The sequence below is a fragment of the Phyllobates terribilis genome, unplaced genomic scaffold (genome assembly GCF_046119375.1).
Source record: "Phyllobates terribilis strain yellow unplaced genomic scaffold, ASM4611937v1 Scaffold_2__4_contigs__length_985480577, whole genome shotgun sequence".
Lineage (NCBI taxonomy): Eukaryota > Metazoa > Chordata > Amphibia > Anura > Dendrobatidae > Phyllobates > Phyllobates terribilis.
This window is the reverse complement of record NW_027362762.1, coordinates 218390980-218410680: the sequence shown is the minus strand read 5'-3', so window position 1 is coordinate 218410680 and position 19701 is coordinate 218390980. Positions and strand designations below refer to the sequence as shown.

The 19701-nt window shown below is 39.0% G+C and overlaps 1 protein-coding gene across 5 annotated transcripts in view; it reads right to left on the bottom strand.

Moving 5' to 3' along the window:
- EPSTI1 (epithelial stromal interaction 1) overlaps positions 1-19701 on the bottom strand; it is a 183399-nt gene that overhangs the window by 41808 nt on the left and 121890 nt on the right. For 2 of the 5 annotated variants that reach the window (XM_073663906.1, XM_073663905.1), the window contains exons 9-11: positions 14990-15055; positions 7295-7351; positions 5455-5538 (exon numbers count right to left, since the gene is read on the bottom strand). In XM_073663906.1, the coding sequence (XP_073520007.1) occupies positions 5455-5538; positions 7295-7351; positions 14990-15055 (207 nt within the window). Of the gene's footprint in view, positions 1-5454; positions 5539-7294; positions 7352-11587; positions 14701-14989; positions 15056-19701 lie in introns of those variants that run through there. The other 3 variants (XM_073663902.1, XM_073663903.1, XM_073663904.1) reach the window with 3 other exon arrangements.

Here is a 19701-nt window from a genome sequence, read left to right as displayed (position 1 = left end):
AACACGAGCATTTATCCTATATAGTTGGTGTATTAAGGTACTGTATGCAGATAATATATATACACTTGCTACACTCTTTTGGAACCAGGTCCATTTATTTTTGGAACCACAACAGACCAGGAATATCTACTGGCTGCACTCCACAGTGGTGTTTGTGTGTCTCGGTGATCTATCACTATTAAAGGTGAATGGGCTCTGGGTGTGAGGGACTTAGTAAGTGCTCTCATGTTCATCAATATATTTGTTATAGCCCTCCCTTTGATGGAATAATCTATATGTTGGTAGTAGATGGATCACAATTTTATATTTGTTTATTTCTATGGTATTCATTGTGAGCCTTAAGGCATTTTTAATGCAAATCATTAAAAGTTATCTTTTAAATGGGTTTTTTATGTAAGACTTGTGTACACACCCATGAATTTATTCTCTATTTTTGTGATTGGATCCATCGGTGGTCTCATTTGAATCACGTCATTTGGAGATTTAGATGGAAATCCCGATGTAAGTGTTCAGCATAGAGCTCAGGATAAGAGTGCTTTCACATTGCGCTCTGTGTCCCCGTCGGGGTATACATCCGAAATCCACTGCAAAAGAGGGTCTGGACGTATGCGCCGACGGGGTCATAGACAGTAATGGTGCACGTCAGAGCACACATTCGCTCTGCCATCACCATTGCAGTCTATGGCCCGGTCAGCGCATACATCTGGACCCCGTTTTGGGGGGATTTCGGACGTATGCCCTGACGGGTACACAGAATGCAATTTGAAAGCACTCTTAGGCTATGTTCACTCATTGTTTTTTTGCGTTTTTTTTTTCTGCAGCCAAAACCCGATCTCTTGGCATTAAAAAATCTGCAGGCATAAAAGCAGGTTTTGTTGGCTTTTTTGCTGCTTTTCTTGATGTGTTTTTCAGGATCCCAAAGTTCAGCTTTGCTTCCATCATACAAGCATTAACAATGCAAAGTGTTAGGCCACCAATGCAAGACATATGTGAAACCATAAAACATTTTTGGAAAAAAGGGCAATTTGATCAAATTATTTAGTGGAAAAAGATTTGTATGTCTGAAAAAATAGTGACTATTCTGAACCAAAAAGTTCATATGAGTTCATGAAAAAATACACAATTGCAAATATAAAAACAGAAGGGGGGCGTTGAATTGGTCAGGTATAGTTTACCTAAGACATTGTCAGTGCATTGAGTAGGTCCGCCACTGTTTACTTTCACATATTGATCGGGCCATTGAGTTGGACAGGAATTGTTCAATTTCATACATTGTTCAGGCAATGCTCACTTTATCACATATCACTAATTTAATAAAATTGTACTAATCCTAACTGCCAGGCTCATGTGAGGACACCAAGACACTTTGGTTTAAACTTGACAAAAACAACAAAAATAGGCTACATTCACAAGTTGCGTTTTTGCTGTGTTTTTTGCTGTTTTTATGCAAATTAAAAGCTGCTTTTTACAGCATCAGCAAAAGCTATGATATTTGAGAAATCTCATGAACCCGCTTTGCTTTTTTTTCCTGACCGAATTGGAAAACTACTGCTATTTTGAAAACTGCAGCGTGTCAGTTCTTTAAGCGTTTTTTTCACCCATAGAAAGCAAAGCTTAAGTGCAAAAAACGCAGAAAATAAACATTGCCATCAGTTTTGTAGCATTTTTAGTGAAAAAAAAGCATGCACAGCAGGATGTGAAACTTGTTTATTTTTGTGACTTTCCCCACGTTTAAACCAAAATGTCTTGGTGTCCTCACATGAGCAGGGCAGTTAGTATTAGTAAAGGTTAATTAAATTACTGATATATGTAAAGTAAACAATGTCTGACCATCTCAATGCCCGACCAATATGTGAAACTAGACATTGCCCAAACTATGTGTGAAATTGAACAATACCTGACCAAATCAAAGGGCCTGAACAATGTGTAAAACTAAACAGTGCCTGACTCAATGCACTGCCAATGTCTTAGGTAAACTCTGCCAGACCAATTCAATTCCCCCCACTGTTTTTATGTTTGAAATTATGTATTTTTTCATGAACTCATACATTTGATTTGTTCAGAATAGTCACTATTTTTTTTTAAAAAACAGCTTTTTCCACTAAATTACTTGATCAAATTGCCTTTTTTCCCAAAAATATTTTATGGTTTCACATATTTCTTGCATTACTGCCCTAACATCTTGTATTGTTCACGCTTGTATGGTGGAAGCAAAGCCGAACTTTGGATCCTGAAAAACGCAGCATAAAAATGCAGCAAAAAAAGCAACAAAAAAGCCAGCAAAATCTGCTTATTGTCTGCAGCTTTTTTAGGCTGTGTGCACACTGTGTGTTTTTGGTGCGTTTTTGCAGTGTTTTTTCCGCGCGAAAATGGGCCAAAAACGCTAGGGAATCATTGTGCCTGCTAATACAATTACAATCCTGAAGTGCTGAGCACATGATCTGGAATTTTCCTGTCAGGATTGTCATTGCGTTTGCATGAGATTTCTGAAATCTCGTAGCTATTGCTGGTACTGTAAAAAACAGCTTTTAATTTGCATAAAAAAAAAAAGCAGCAAAAAAACTCAGCAAAAATTCATCGTGTGAACATAGCCTTAATCTGATCCAAAATGTTATGTAAAATGTTCCCAATAAGAGCTTAAAAGCAATCCACAAACAAAGCAAGTGACCACTTAGGTCCATCATCTGTTAACGGAAATATAGGGGGCTTCTATGTTACTTGTAACACAAAGGCTCTGGAAAAGTGAAATAGCTCCCCTTAAAAGAAATTCAGCGAATTCTGTGCTACCAAATCCAAATGCCCCCCTCCCTTCTGAGCCCCAGTGTGCCTAAGCCACATTTAGCGTCCACATGTTTGGCATTCCTGTAGCGATGAGAGCCCGCCTAATTTATGGGTGCATGTCTCCTGAAGCACGAGCTGAGGATAATGTATCGGCACTACAACGTACTGGGCACTAAAGTGTACAAGCACTACAATGGCAGATGTGCAATTTTCACTCAGCAACATCCACTGCTGCTTGTTTCTGGAAAACACCCATGGAGTCAAATCGTCACTACATCTGTAGATAAATTCCCAAAAGGGTATAATTTCCAAAATGGGGTCATTTGAAGGAGGATTCTTCTCTTCTAGCACTTATTGTCTCTGTATATGGAGTCCGCATACTATTATAGGAAAATCTGTGCTTCAGGAGGCAAATAGCGCTCCGTCCCTCCCGAGTCTCGCCGTGTGGCTAAGCAGTACTGTACAGCCACATATGGGGTATTTCTACATTCAGCAGAAATTGTGGGACACATTTTGGTACCATTTTTACTCATTTCCTGTGTGAAAATTTAAACTAAGGGGCTTAATCAAAATTTTTGTGGTAAAAATGAAATTATTTTTTCATTACTGCCCAATCGTATAAAATTCTGTGACACACCTGTGGTGTCAATATGATCATTGCACCCTTAGATAAATGCATTGAGAGATGTAGTTTGTAAAATAGGGTCACTTATGGGGGGGATTACTGAGGTAGCATCATAATTTGCTTGGGAAACATCATTGTTTGCTGGAGGCACTGTGGTGTCATCATATTGTGCGTGGGGAAGTACTGTGGGGTAAAATTGTGGGGGGCACTTTTGAAAGCATCATACTCTATAAGAGCCATGAAAGGGGTATAGTAGTGAGTGAGAACACTAAGGGGCTTCAGTATTGGCATAATTACTGTGTACCTGCCACAATGAGTGTCCCTCTCTCTGATTTTAAAAGTTGCAAGGTATGACCTATATTTGCTGAAAGCTCGAAGTCCGCCGCCCCGAAAACCTCATCCTCCCAGGCTGGGGCCTACAGCATTGTCCCACTCCTGCTGCCGCAGCCAGCTTCCTGCAGCACCGACCGACCCCCCTGGGACCCCGCTCCACCGCAACCGCCCACCTGGTAAGCTACCGTAAAAGCGGACTATAAGATGCACCATTTTATTAAAAAAAAATTTTTCCTATTTTCCTCCCCAAAATATGGGGTGTGTCTTATGGTCCAGTGCGTCTTATAATCTAGAAAATACAGTAATTTATGTAGTACCTTAAGAGCAAGCTGTTCTGCAAACATTAAACCCATATAATCTTTTTTCCGAGAAAAAAGTAGCTGAATTTTATCCTCATGATTTACATTAAGAAAATGCCTTTTAAAAATAAAAAGTCTTAAAAATATATTGATGTCGCAAAATGATTTAAATTCATAGCTGGTGAAAAATTAAGTCCTTTGAATAGTAACTCCAGTTGTGACACTAAAGGAACTTATGGGCACAAAATTGCACACAACATATCTTTTATTGTTTTGTCTTCACTTTGATATCTTTTCTTTCCTCCAGATATCAAAAGACTGACCATCACTTACAAAACAGAAAACTGGTGTGTACAGGTGCTTACTAAGAGTAGCCATCTCCATATATAACCAACAAATAAAGTTAGCACTCTGTAGCGCTATAGTATGCAAAATAGAAATAAATGAGAATTCTTAGTGCATAAATTGGCCAATTCATGCCGCGATAAGGCGATTCTTGATGCTGGGAACCTGTCTAGTGTCATTGGCTAATTTATGAGCTAAGAATTCTCATTTATTTCTATTTTCTAGAGCAGTAACGCTATTCAAATTTCATATATTTCATCTTTGCATACTTAGCGCTACAGAGTGCTACTTTATTTGTTGATTATAAATGGAGATGGCTACTCTTAGTAAGCACCTGTACACACCAGTTTTCTGTTTTGGAAGTGATGGTCACTCTTTTGATATTTCTATACATAGGCTTTCTGACTGAGCACTCCACCCTTAAGCCATAGGCGGTTTTAATTATAGCAGGAACTTCCTTCTCATATACATGTAGACTTTAGTCTAAGAGAGGATTCACACTAGGTGGATTCCCAGCAACGATAATAGCCTTATTGCGGCTTCCAGGTACACATGAATTGGCCACTTTATGCACTAAGAATTCTCATTTATTTCTATTTTCTAGAGAATTAATGCAATTCAAATTACATATATTTCACGTTTGCACACTATAGCGCTACAGAGTGCTACTTTATTTGTTGGTTTCCTTTCCTCCAGTACACAATTTTCTCTGCATATGATTCTGCCTCTTAGTCATTTTTTGGTACTTTCAAAACTACATTCAAATTCAGAGTGTCCTCCTGACTCTGAGGTTTTCGAAATCTGATAGTATAAAAACATAAACTAAAAAACAAAATTCAGTTTTGTTTTTTTATCAATTTCACCACGTTTCCCATTTTTCATTACATTACATTGTACAATGAATAGTGTCATTCAAAATTATAATTCGTCGTGCAAAAGACAAGCCATCATATAACTATGTGATGGAAAAGTAAAAAGTCATAACTCTGGGAACAAGAGGAGGAAAAAAAGAACTAAAATGAAAAATTCCCGGGCTTAATGGGTTAAGAATATGCATTTGTATGAACATACCTTTCTATGTTGCTTTTCTTTCATTTCTTTAAGTATTCTTTCCTCTTCTTCTTTTTGCTGTTGTCTATGTGTCTGCTGCTTTGGCTGTATCAGAAATATGCAAAGAGACTATGTAAGTAACTATGAACTGAACAAGTTTTAAAAAGATTTAAAAAGATCTTTCTGAAAAAAAAGATTCTGAGAAATGAAATTAATTAATAGAAAGATCTAAACACATAACGAGCCAAAAGATATTAAATATCTAAATAATCTTGTAAATCCAGGACTATGCTGGGGCAATAAGATCTTGTGTAAAATTTCATAACGGATTTTACTTGAAAAATAAGGAAAGACCATGAGATTGAACAGCCAGATTTTGTATTTTTCATACTCATGAAAGTCAGCATCACCTACTGTCTTATTTACATTTTTAGGGGAGAGATCATTTGCTCCTATCCTTGGAGACACTTTACGTCTTCACTGCCACATATAAAGCTGAAATTATTTTTACTGGTTGTCTAGAGCTGACCTTCATGATCTGTCTCAAAGTACAACAACATTTCATAATTTAAAAAAGTTTAAGCACAAAACCAAATGATGGCATCATGGTATAAAGCATGAGTTACAGTGCCAATGAAAAGTATTCACTCTCAATATTCTATTGTAAATCGCTGTGATTTTTTTTTTTAGCTTGTATTGCCATAGATCAAAAGACTTTAAAAAGGTCCAAGGTAAACAAATATCTACAAAGGGAACTACATTTATTAAACTATTTAATAAAAACAGTGTATAGTCACCTCCCGCCATGGTGTCATTCCAGCAAAGTCAGTGCTGCTGTTCCTGGTGGGTAACGTGACATTGTTGTGCCAAGTGACCATTGCAGCTGATTAGCAGTCACTGATTGACTGCAGCTCATCAATGTTCCATCAGTACGGACATTTGCTGTGACAAACTGGTAAAGTCTGCATCTGGACAGGGGCAGTCACGTTACACAATGTCACCTCATCCAATGGTAACTGAAGCACCGACATTGCTGAAATGGCACTGCTCCCCGAGGTGAGTATATGTTGTTTTTATTTGGCACAGTGCCCTGAAAGGATTAAGCAATATTGTATAAAGTAATAAAGGTACATCAACATATATAAAAGGTTATTATTTCTTCTGGCTCAAATAGGATAAATAATTATGCATTTAATTATCTTGTGTTTAAAAGTTGTAATGAAGGTTTATCTCTTTGCCTTAAAGGGGTTGTCCAATCCAAATCCAAGTCACTCTGCATGACTGCAGACTTATGAATTCCCTCAGCGGGATTTGCCGGTTTCTGAGTATATATGCGTTATACATACTAAACTAGTGGGCACGGCCTCGCTCCATACACCTGTATAGAGTGAGGCCGTGCCCTGATTAGTGACGCCCACCGGTTCCGGCTCAGAAACAGACAAATTCCCGCAACGCAATGTGCATGCACTGGGTGGATTCATAAGTCTGCAGTCACACAGAGTGACTGCAGACTTATCGATTTGGGATGGACAACCCCTTTAATATTAAATGGCTATTCTCATCATCATAAATAGTTAACATTGAAAATGCTTGTTTAACAGATTTTTACTAAAACTAATACATCCCTTTTGGATGCTTTCAGTTTATGCAAAATGACAGCTGAAATTTGAGGGTGGTAAGGATTATTAGTGCATATTAGTGAATATTACCACAGTTTTTAAAGTGTAGATTTCTTTGGATATGATTTTTTCATATTAGTAAAGAAATTTGTTACTTCATTCATTTCTCTAAACATGAGATATATTGTAGTATATATAGTACTTGAATCTAAAATAGGAAAATTCATCCATTTTAGTCTTACCTGTTTGTGTTGATGCTTTTTAACTTCCTGCAGTCGCGCTTCCTCCTCAATTTTGTGCTGTAGCAGATTTGTATACAAATGATAAATTACCGAGAATCAGAAACATTGAACTCGAAATTTTAATGCAAGTTTGTCTTTATTAAACAATACTTTTCAGCAAAATTTTATTGGTGAAAGTGATTGTCTCATCATCTGGATATAAAAAGTTGTGGTTATTTATTCTAAAGGCAACCAGTCAGAAACTTTAACCTCCACTAAATCATTTACAGCCCTTTGATTCCGTTATGACCCCAAAGTGCTGCTCCAGCAGTGAGAAATCGCTTTGGAAATCTAGTCTGGAAGTGCATTGGGGTGTGGCGATGCTCTTCTAGCTTCTCAGTCTGACACTGTATCTCATACCTTGAAGCTATCTCCCTCGGCTGATTGACAGGTCTATATACTGGAGTAAAGTACTTGTCAATCTGCCAGGCGAGGGTGCTGTTAGGTAGGAAATACAGAGTGAGGCTGGGAAGCTAGAAGTGCATCATCATGCCCCAATGCACTTCCAGACACAACTTCAAAATGTAATTTCTTCGTATTGGAGAAGTGTTTTGGGGTCATAAAGGGAATCAATTGGCTTGTCTTTTAAAGGGCTACACAATCATATTGTTTTTTTAATTACACTGATACGTTTAAACAAACCCTCTGCAGTAAGCAGCAGAAAGATAAGAAAGTTAAAAAGTCTGTTAATTAATATATACCTATCATTTACATGTTTCTCAAGAATCAATAGTGCATGGACTAATCATAAACTGGGCTCAATTTGGTATGGCAGATCCTTTTTTCATCCTGGACTACACCACTAAAGAAAAATGGTTATTTTTCATTTTCAAAAAAAAAGGCCATGATTTTTTTTTATTTTTTTAACAAGCTTTGGTTAGTGATGGTTTTTTATTTTTATAAACAAATGTATTTTTTTCTTTTTGATTGAAGACAAAAACTCTACACTCCAAACAATTTTTTGACATATATCTTTATTATAAAATCTTTTAATTTTAACACATGAAACAATAAATAAGACACAATAGATAATTGTTATGAAAGGGGATTTTCAGTTTTATTCATATAAACCCTAGAGGGGATAGCCAGTTGCTAGTAACATTTCTAAAATGCACTAAAGTGATATGTTCTGACATAATCAATAATAAACATTGCCGACCCCTGCATTGCATTTCAAGGTCCTCGTCAGGCCATGGATCATCAGTGTAATGATGGCCAGAGATGATCACGGGATTTGCCCTCATAGCAGACTACCCGTCTGCTTGCGTTCATCATATGTGAACATACAGACAGCAGAGTCTCCTGTATCTGGGCCTGTGAGAAAATGGATCCAGGAGGAGAACAACTGAGATGGTATCTAAGATGTGCCCTGATTCTGCGTGGTAGGCTGAAACTCAGTATAACTTTCTGGATAGCCCTGGCAGAAGATCCCTTTTTTAAGTGGCATGGAAGTAAAGATATTACACTGTCTCTTAAAGAGGTTGTCCACTACTATACATAATGCCCCCATCGATTTAAACAGTGGAAACACAAGTGTTTTTGTGGGCGGGCTTTCACCTCACATCACAGCCCAGGATCGAGCGCACGCTTTCCCAATGTATGCAGAGGAGAGGGAAAGCGCGTGTTGGAGGCTGGGCTGTGACATGCATTGAAGCCTCACCCATAGCCCATCAATCAGGGTGGTGAGCATCACTGAGTCAGGCCTGGCTGCAGCCGGAATTTGACTTGACATCAGCGGATGCCTGAGCCGGCTGCAGCTGAATCACATGATGCCTGTGAGCGGTCAGTATCTTTTTAGATACTTCTTCATCTGCTGGCAGTGAGGCTCTATTTCACGCCTTTTCTTCAGCAGGCCTTTATACACACACACACTTAGTACAGTTCCTCATGGGTTAGAACTCTCCTTGCCATTTGTTCTTTCGTTCCATTAGGTAGTGGGCATCCTCCTTTTTCCTTGAGACTACACCACCCTATCGCCTCAGGGGTCAGTTTTTTCTTTCCCTTCTTCAATGCTCCATCTCTCACCAAGACACCATGACAGATCTCTACTCTTCCCCAAAGCTTGACTGGCTACAAGAGAGACATGGCTTTCCCCGCCAGAACAGTCACAGGGGAAAACTTCCCTCTGTAAAATGAGCAATACACAACATTTAACTGTTTCCTTTACCAATTTGCAAGTCACAGGCTATATCAGATAATGTTAGCTTTTAGCTAGGGAGCCTTAAAATGCAGAACATAGGTAAGTATGTTGGATATTTAGAAATGGTCATGTCAAAATACAACAGTTTAGGGCATTTTAGAAATTGACTAAAACTGGCCATCTCCTATAATCAGTGTATAAATGAAATGTTATACCGTTTTCCAATATTCTGCAAGTGAATTTGGCAGTCATTTAAAGTGGAGTCTAAACTGGTCAGATTATTTGACCTAAACAAAACGGTGCGTTAAAAGAAAGCGGAAAAATAATTACTCAAAGTATTACTCAAAGTATTTTATTGATTTTTAGATTTTACAAAAAAGAAAAGAATTTCAAGACTTATAAAAAGCATATACAGTATATTAGAGACATAAAAAACAAACATAACAGAAAAAAACAATAACAAATAGGAAGGAAGTACATTTTCTTCCCTTCCCTTCAGACAATCTCGTGAGTTTCCAAATAATTTACCAAAGTATTCAAAATCAAATCAAAATTATCTGTCCTATGAAATCTTGGTGCATTCATTTTAACCCACACATATTATAGTTAATATTATACACTACTGTATATGCAAGTAGTACATTATTTTTTCACTAGCCAGCTAAACATACTCACAGAGAGCAATCTGTGCTGTATCAACTTATTTACTTGAAGAAACATCCTTCACTCCATCTCCAAACAAAATTTGATAAGAATTGTATCCTACTATTGTACACAATAATTCTGTTATTTTATCCCAAACTCTCTTAAATAAATCACATTCCTAAGACATATAAGATATATAACTAAAAAACTATTTAATCTGTAGCCATTAAAATATATTGGATCAGAATTAGAATACACTTTATTCCATTTATCAAATAAGCAATATTTCTAAATTGTTTACCTATTTATTTAAAGATCAATCAAACTGAGACCCCCAAAAAAATAGAAAATAAAAAGTAAAATGACTATACCTACAAAGTTAAAAAAGATTTAGTTTACATAGTAAGAATACAAATTAACCCCATATTATTCTTTTACGAACAGCCAGTAGCAGCAGTGACCTGTTACCACCACTAGTGTCAACACACTACATCATCACTGGAGCCGAGTAACTAGAGACTGGAGGGGATCAGGGACACACGCCTTGAGAAAGAGTGTGTTCACACAAAACGAAGTTGGCAGACTGGGTTTTCATCTGCCCGGCTTAGCAATTTCATGCTTCAGTAAAAGGTCAGCACTTTATTTGGTATTGACTGCCACTATTTTTTCTTACCTGGATTATAACATAGTTCTCACTATGAGCTGAGCACCACTACCTGTATTTCCTTTTCCACCTCCCTTGGGGAATGTTTTAAGATCCGCGGATGGGTGTTTCCCTCTCTGTCCTACTAAGTAGCTGTTATATGTAGCTTGCAATGCCGGTCAGCATTACTTTCTTTTTCACTAAAATATTGTAGCTGTATGAGGGCATGTTTTATTGTAGGGGGATGCATTTTGTAATGACACTACTTTGGGGCACATATCATATATTTTAAAACTGTTTAAGAATATATTTGTAGGGGTTAGGGAGGAAAATAAATTTTGCCATTGCCCTTCGGAGTTTATTTTTACAGTTCTCAGAGTGAGGCTCTGTGCCCACTATGTGTTTTTTAAGCATTTCCGCAGTGGCAATTCCGCTGCAGAAACGCTTAAAAAACGCTTGGTAGAAGGTCTGCCATGTACCCCAATGATAATCCGCATGTGCTGTGCACATGCGGCAGAAACTTCTGCTGCGGATTATCATTGCGGAAAAATCCACAGCACTACCAATTCTTTTGCGGAAGTGCGGCGTTTTCGCTGCCATTGACTTGCATTGGACTGCATGGAATCCGCATCATTGCATCTGTACATGCGGATTCCATGCATTTCAATGTGTAGATGGTACCCGGGTTTGGAGAAGAGGAGACTCTCCTCCAGACCCGGGTACCATAGTACCTGTAAAAAAAAGAATAAAATAAAAAATATACATTATACTTACCTTCTGATGGCCCCAATGTCCTTGTCTCGTCTTTCCAGCAGCTCGCGGTGGACTCAAGGACCTGCGGTGACGTCATTTAGTCATGTGATGGGTCCCGCAACCGCTGACGTCGGCAGGTCCTTTAGTCTACCGCGAGCTGCCGGCAAGCCAAGACAAGGACACCGGGGGCCATCAGAAGGTAAGTATAATATTTATTTTTTACCATTCTTTTATGGTCATACTATATAAATCCATGCCGGTTGCATGGATTTATATAGTGTGACCTAGTTGTCAAGCACTTTCCAAGTGATGCTAAAATCGCTTGGAAAGCACTTGACAACCCGCATGCGGAAATGCATGTGAAGAACGCTTCACTTCCGCTTGTCCGCAACAGAATCAGATTAATTCTCTATGAGAACTACTGTGTATAAACGTAAAGGAGTGGTTTCAGGTACATAACAATCCATTAGCATGGACTTTTAAAGCTCTACATGAGAGGCAAAAAGCTCCAATCTCTTAGGAAAGGACATTAAGGAATAAATAACTTTGTGTCTGTTTCCATTTCTCAAAATCAAAACATATAAATCTAATTTAAAGGAGTAATTTTGCATTTTGCATTAATTTTGCAGAGATGATTAGAATTGGGCCTGTAGTGTTAAAAAATGTAAATAGTGAAACTTACAAACGTAGATGCTAAGAGCTCATCTCAGACAACAGATCAGGCTGCAGCTGTGTTCATTTACATTGCAGCATCTATAGGTGTATGTGCACGGTTCATAAGGCAAGCTGAGATGAATATAAGCAGCATTTACATTTATAGCCCCAGAAATTTCATGTTTGTGGAATTTTAGAGGTGGGCTATCATTAATCAACTGCATTAATAATTGAAAACATTATCTCATTATACTTGATGAGGCTATACTACTTCATTCCTACAGTGCATAATTCCTTTATTCTGCTATGATTACCAGCATCATCAGGAACTTTATCCAGATTGGTCAGAAAATGCTGGCGACAGTAATCCTCTGCACTAAAGAAACCAAGCACCACAGTTCTGCTATTGGTCACAATATGTAACTTTCATCACTTCTTGTGTCCAGTCCAAAGAGTCTTTTCACCAAACTTTTCACGTTGAATTGGACACAAGATGTAATAGGCACTGCAGAGCAGAATAAAACATTTTTCTTTTTTTAAATTTGCCTCTCTGTTGCAGAGATGTTAGCAATCAAAGTATTTGGTATTAAAACAAGTCCAAGTGGGCATTGCGAAAGAGATTTTAATGGGGGTGTTTACTTCATCCTCTTTCTAATGCTGAACAATCATAAGAAGGCACACAGTGGAAAGAAGAGTATACCCCACCATTTACAACAGAGTATTTTTATACGTTTGTTTTACTGTGTCTTTGTGTGTTTCAGTCTTTTGGTGGTGTGAACACTGTCCTACAGACTTGTTCACCATGTGCATGGCCCATGTGATTGTATTCAATTTGTTTCTTGCTTTTGCAAGATTAGTGAGGTCTCCACCCCTCCCTTATGGGCCATGCACATAAATGACGTTCTCTGCAGCGTGTCCACATGGACATTATCTGTCTTATCTGCTCATATAGGTACTATACACATGATCAGTTTTTAAATACATCAGTTAGGGACTGCTCTGATGTGGGTTACCTTGACGTTGGTAGAGCGGCTTAGTATACATTTTTTGTAAAAAAACGTGTCAACCAAATACCCTGTTTTTTATCATCTTTTTACTAGCACTTGCTGATTACTGTTACTTTTTTACAACAGAGTATTTTTATATGTTTGATTTACTGTGTCTTTGTGTGTTTCAGTCTTTTGGTGGTGTGAACACTGTCCTACAGACTTGTTCACTGTGTACATGGCCCATGTGTTTGTATTCAATCAAAGTATTTGGTATTAAAATAAGTCCAAGTGGGCATTGCGAAAGAGATTTTAATGGGGGTGTTTACTTCATCCTGTTTCTAATGCTAAACAATTATAAGAAGGCACACAGTGGAAAGAAGAGTATACCCCACCATAGCATTGACAAAGAGTCTGCTCACCTCACTGCAGAGTGATGACATGTGCTGGAGCGCAGCAGACCTGAGTGTGATTAATTGACAGTTTTCCATACTCAATGCCAGAGCTGAGAGCCAAAGTTGTCATTTAATCCCATTCAGCTCTGCTTTGCTCCAGAACATGTCATCGCTCTGCATTCTTTCTCTTTCCCAGTGTGTTGCAGCCTGCTTATGATTGGGCAGTGTTAGAAGGTGGAAGAAGTACACTCCTCCAGTGAAATCTCTCTGGTAATGCCCACTTGGACTTTAAAAAAATGTAACTGTTTAGGTGCCAAATACTTTGATCACTAATGCCTCCACAACAAAAAGGTGAAATTGAAAAAAAAACATTTTATTCTGCTCTGCAGCACCAATAACAGTGTGCCTCTAGTTTATTGTGAAAAATTTGCTGAAAGGACCTCTTCGTTGGAGAAGAAAATCTTTCTAAAATTTATACTTAGTTTTGGAATTTCTAGAGAAGCATTTATTTACAGTAAGCTGTACAAAGGATGCTTTTACTCCTGAAAAACTTAAAATGTACAGCACTCTGGACTAGTACATATCAAATGAGAGCTTCAAATGCCTGCATATTTCTGAGTCCAGTGGTTTGCAGTTTTGTTGTATTTTTCCTTGTCTGTCTTGTAGATCTCTGCAATGTCTGGTACTAAAGGATCATCTAGGTTGGGATCACAAAGTAAGGTGTATATGGACATCAAAACGTTTGAGAGAGTCAGCACTGGAGACCACCGTGAACTCAAAATATCAAGAGAAATAATATTGTTTATATTTGGATGATATATTTTGGTTATGAAGGTAACATTTGGAGGAATGAATGGATAACCGGTTGGGAAATCGATTTTGAGATAAAAGATACCATGTTGATAGGGACTGTTCAAAGGTCCCATCATTGCTACTTGCCAGTGAAACAAATCATCTTCGACTAATCCTACTGAGCAATAATCAGGAGGGTCTCTCTGCAAGGCAGTTAATTCTTTCTGTATGATCTTCTTTGTTGTGGAGCTGCCCAGTCCGTGAAGGGAAGAAAAGACAGGTTTCCAAACTTGTGGAGAAGAGCTGGTCCCGAGTGATGAGGGCATAGATTTCTTTATGTTGGGAAACATTACCTTTTCCTACAGTAGAATTATTTTAAATTGACAATTCTTCATATACTAGTGTTATTGACATGTAACATTTATTTTTAAAGTTCTATTTAAGATGTCTTATCAATTGCAGTTTATATACTTAGTTTGATTGTATATTTACATGACCTGTACATGTTCTGGCAATTACAAATCTTCTATAATGGTTTTTATTCTGGACAATTTGTTTCTGCCAAATGACTGTCAGTCATTCTACTGTGACCTGTCCTATGTATACTCTCTGTAATGTGTAGCCATGTAAAATATAAAAGCATCATACCGTTTTAATTGATTCTTCAAGTGCTTTCTTATACATCCAGTCATCATCCTCTTCCTCATTTTCTGCCTATAAGAAAAATGAGTTATAGTTTATCATTTGGGTAAAATAACGTACCATCTAGAAAAGAAGGTAAGAAAAATACATCCATCCTCCCTATCCATTTCTCTAATTGTCTGGTCTTGTTTAACAGCCTGGTTATTTCCCTGGAGGAAGAAATACACTTCATATTGAATTACTTGTTATGCTGCGATACTAGTAAAGGTGTTTGTGAGTGTTATTCATGCAGAACCTTCTAATTTACTAAGTGCTTATTACAAGAGTCTGAGTTACCATTTTTGATCAGAGGGATCAGGCAGCTATTTTGGCTCTACTATCATTTTAGTCTCTTACTTTCTCTGAGAATGTATATTTTTAAACATAGCCTTATAATGTAAAAGTTGAAATGACAAATGTTAAATATACTGTACCTATAAATATAAGAAAATAAAACAACATAAAATCCCCTTAAGTGAAACAAATAAAAATATGGGCTGTAATATATCTACAGTCTACGGGGGGTTGCAGAAAATGAACAAGTAACACCAGTTCTAAACATTGTCTACTAAGCTACCGTATATTCCGGCGTATAAGACGACTTTTGAAGACTGAAAAATCTTCTGTCTAGTCTGGGGTCGTCTTATACGCCGGTAATGCTTTTGAACTTTCAGAAATTGACATGCGGGGATACTCTGGGGGTGTTAATAAGCTGCCGTGGCCGTATCCCTGCCATGTCGGAGTTAATATAAGGTGGAGGGAGTTAAAATACGGCGGCGGTAGGTCCAGACAGTCAGCGCTTCTGTGCTGAAACTGACACATCGCTGCGTATTCCCAGCTCCGGACACAGCGCAGGGCTTCTGTGCCGACAGCTTTCACTTGTCACAGAAGCGCTGCGCTGTGTCCGGAGCAGGGAAGTTCGCATCGCTTCTGTGACAATATATGAAAAGCCGGCAATTCAGCAGCGGCATAAGCCGGCACCCGACAATTTAGAATAGAAAGAATAGAGCATCACACATAGATTAGATAGATAGAAACATGTCAGTCACATATATATGAAGTACAGTGACAGTATTGCTTACTGTACTTGTCATTTAGTGTAAAGGATTTATTAAAACAAATATTAGTGTTTTCATGCACCGTCTCTTTAAAAAAGCCGGCCGGCAATTCAGCATCTGTACCCGACAATTTATAACAGAAAGATAGAGCATCACACATAGATTAGATAGATAGAAACATGTCAGTCACATATATAAGAAGTACAGTGACAGTGCTGGTTACTGTACTTGTCATCTAGTGTTAAAATAACGGATTTATTTAAAAAAAAATTGGCGTGGGGTTCCCCTTAATTTTAGTCTCTAGCGAAGGTTAAGCAGACAGCTGGGGCAGATGTTTGAAGCCTGGGAAGGGGGTAATACCCACGGAGCTTCCCAGGCTACTAATATCAGCCCCCAGCTGAATACTTAGCCTTTACTAGCTATTAAAATGGGGGACCCCCCAAAAAAAATGACGTGGGGTCCCCCCTAATTTAATAGCTAGCAATGGCTAGGCAGACAGCTGGGGGCTGATATTAATAGCCCAGGAAGGGAGCCATGAATATTGGCCCCCTCCCAGGCTAGAAACACCAGCCGTCAGCTGCCCCAGAAATGGCGCATCCATAGGATGCGCCAATTCTGGCACTTAGCCTCGCTCTTCCACGCTGCCCTGGTGCGGTGGCAGGGGGTAATAGGGCTGGGGTTGATGTCAGCTTATAATGCCAGCTGACATCAAGCCCAGGTTAGTAATGGAGAGGCGTCTATAAGACACCCCCATTACTAACCCCATAGTCAAAGTTAAAAAAAAAAACACAAACACCCAGAATAAAGTCCTTTAATTGAAATAAACACACAATTCTTTATTGTTCTAAATTAAACCATACTTACCATCACGCCCATTCCAGCTGAAGCCAACGATCTCCTGCAATAAAAGTAAAATAATAAAGCAACCTCATCCTTACCTCTCCATGGTTCCCAGGACCGGTCCAGCTCTGCTACATTCACATGACAGGCTGGACCGCAGCAGAACGCTGCCATCCAGCCTGTCATCCCGCAGACACTGAGAAGAGCAGGCTTGCTTGCGCTCTGCAGTGTCTGGCTGTGACGGCATCCAGATGAGCCGACAATGAACTCAGCTCACCTCCTGGACGTCCGTCACTGACAGCGTGGGAAACTTCTACTGCGCATGCGGGGAGCAGGAGAATTTTCCCACGCTGTCAGTGACGTGCATGAGGTGAGCCGAGTTCATTGGACATGATCTCGGCTCATCTGGATGCCGTCACAGTCAGACACTGAGGAGCACAAGCATGCCTGCGCTTCTCAGTGTCTGCCGCATGGCAAGCTGAACGGCAGCGTTCTGCTGCGGTCCAGCCTGTCATGTGAATGTAGCAGAGCTGGACCGGTCCTGGGAACCATGGAGAGGTAAGGATGAGGTTGCATTATTATTTTACTTTTATTGCAGGAGATCGTTGGCTTCAGCTGGAATGGGCGTGATGGTAAGTATGGTTTAATTTAGAATATTAAAAAATTGTGTCTTTATTTCAATTAAAGGACTTTATTCTGGGTGTTTGTGGTTTTTTTAATTACTTTACTAGAAATTCATGGCGGTCATGTCTAATATTGGCGTGACCCCATGAATTTCGGGCTTAGGGCCAGCTGATAATGCCAAGCTGGCCTTAACCCCTTTATTACCCAGTGAGCCACCGCACCAGGGCCCTGGATGAGTTGGGTACAGCGCCAGAAGATGGCGCTTCTATGAACGCGCCATTTTCCGGGGTGGCTGCGGACTGCAATTTGCAGCGGGGGGGGGCCAGAAAGCTTGGGCCTCCCTGCGCTGCAGATTCCAGCCCCCAGCTGCCTAGTTGTACCTGGCTGGACACAAAAATAGGGCGAAGCCCCACGTCTTTTTTTTTTTAATTATTTCATGAAATAATTAAAAAAAAAAGGGCTTCCCTATATTGTTGTGTCCAGCCAGGTACAAATAGGCAGCTGGTGGTTGGGGGCAGCCCGTTCCTGCCTGCTGTACCTGGCTGGACACAAAAATATGGCGAAGCCCACGTCAACATTTTTGGGAAAAATTAATTACAAAATTAATAATAATTTAGGGACTGCATCTTTATTAACCCCTCAATTGTCATTTAGTGTTAAAATAAAGGATTTTTTAAAAAGAAAATTGGCGTGGGATCCACCATCATTATAGTCTCTAGCGGAGGTTAAGCAGACGGCTGGGGCAGATGTTTGAAGTCTGGGAAGGGGGTAATACCCACGGAGCTTCCCAGGCTACTAATATCAGCCCCCAGCTGAATACCTAGCCTTTACTAGCTATTAGAATGGGGGACCCCCCCAAAAATGACGTGGGGTCCCCCCTATTTTAATATGTTTATGAGTGACAGTTTTCCTGCTATATACCTGCATGTCATAAGAATTTAAATTAAAAAAAGGACCATGTTAAATTCAAATCTGTTTTTTTAAAATTTTTACCGGTGTTTGGTATGCGTTGGAAAAGGGGTAGTCTTATACGGTGAATATATCCTAAACTCTATATTTTAACAGGAAAGTAGGGGGGTCGTCTTATACACCAGGTCGTCTTATACGCCGGAATATACGGTATATAGGAAATATAGGAAACATGGATAAGAAAGTGGTGTTAGGATGCAATTACTTTTTTTATTTGGACAATATAAATAGCTATACAATATAACATCTTCAGAGATTCTTAATAGTATCATTTGAGGTTGTAACCTTTGAATTTAGTTACAGAAACAATGTACATTAGTTACTAGGGAATTAATTCAATACTTGACCATGGTTGAACCAAATCAGAGATAAGCCCTATATAAATATAGGAATACTATGGGATCATTTTGCTTTTTGGCTACTTCTTATTGCTAGAAGTTGACAATATTGCAGTTATTGAATGGGTTGCCTTTAAATAAAATATAGATTCAATCCTAGAGAGATGATTGTATTATTTGTCAGTCACTTAAAGTAAGGGATCATTCAAACGAGTACATATATGGCCCTGGCACTGTTCGTGTGTGCCACAGTTCATGTGTGTGCTAAACACGATAGCACACGGACCCATTATAGCCATTGTGTTAACAGATATTGGACATTTACACGCAGACTGATGGTCCTGGTGGAAAAAAAATCACATCATGAACATTGTGGTCCAATTGTCTGGATCAGAATAGTGCACAAAACTGCAATGCAATGCAGAGAAGAACAATGAAGCTGAATGCTGATCAAATCACATCCATTGAAGACGTGACTGGCCCATTTTTTAATACAGCCATAAGAACCCAGCTGTAACATCTGTGCCAGTTTTTGCTTTGGTCAAAAGGTGGCGCATTGTGCCTTTACTGCGGGTGATGCATGACAGCATCAATTCTAGTTTATTCCTGGGACTTGTGGCTCTGCCAGTCCAGAAGCTATGGGGTAAATCCTGTTAGTTTGGGTTTCTTCCTGCTGTCAGCACTGGGTGGGGCTGTTCACTATATAAACCCCTGAGAGCCATTTCCCTTGCCAGTCAATGTTTGCGCTACCTGGTTTTACCTGTGTTCAATGCATCTGGTGTTTCATCCAGATTTATTCTGTTCTCTGACCTCGGCTAGTTTATTGGCATTTCTCCTGCTTGACGATTTT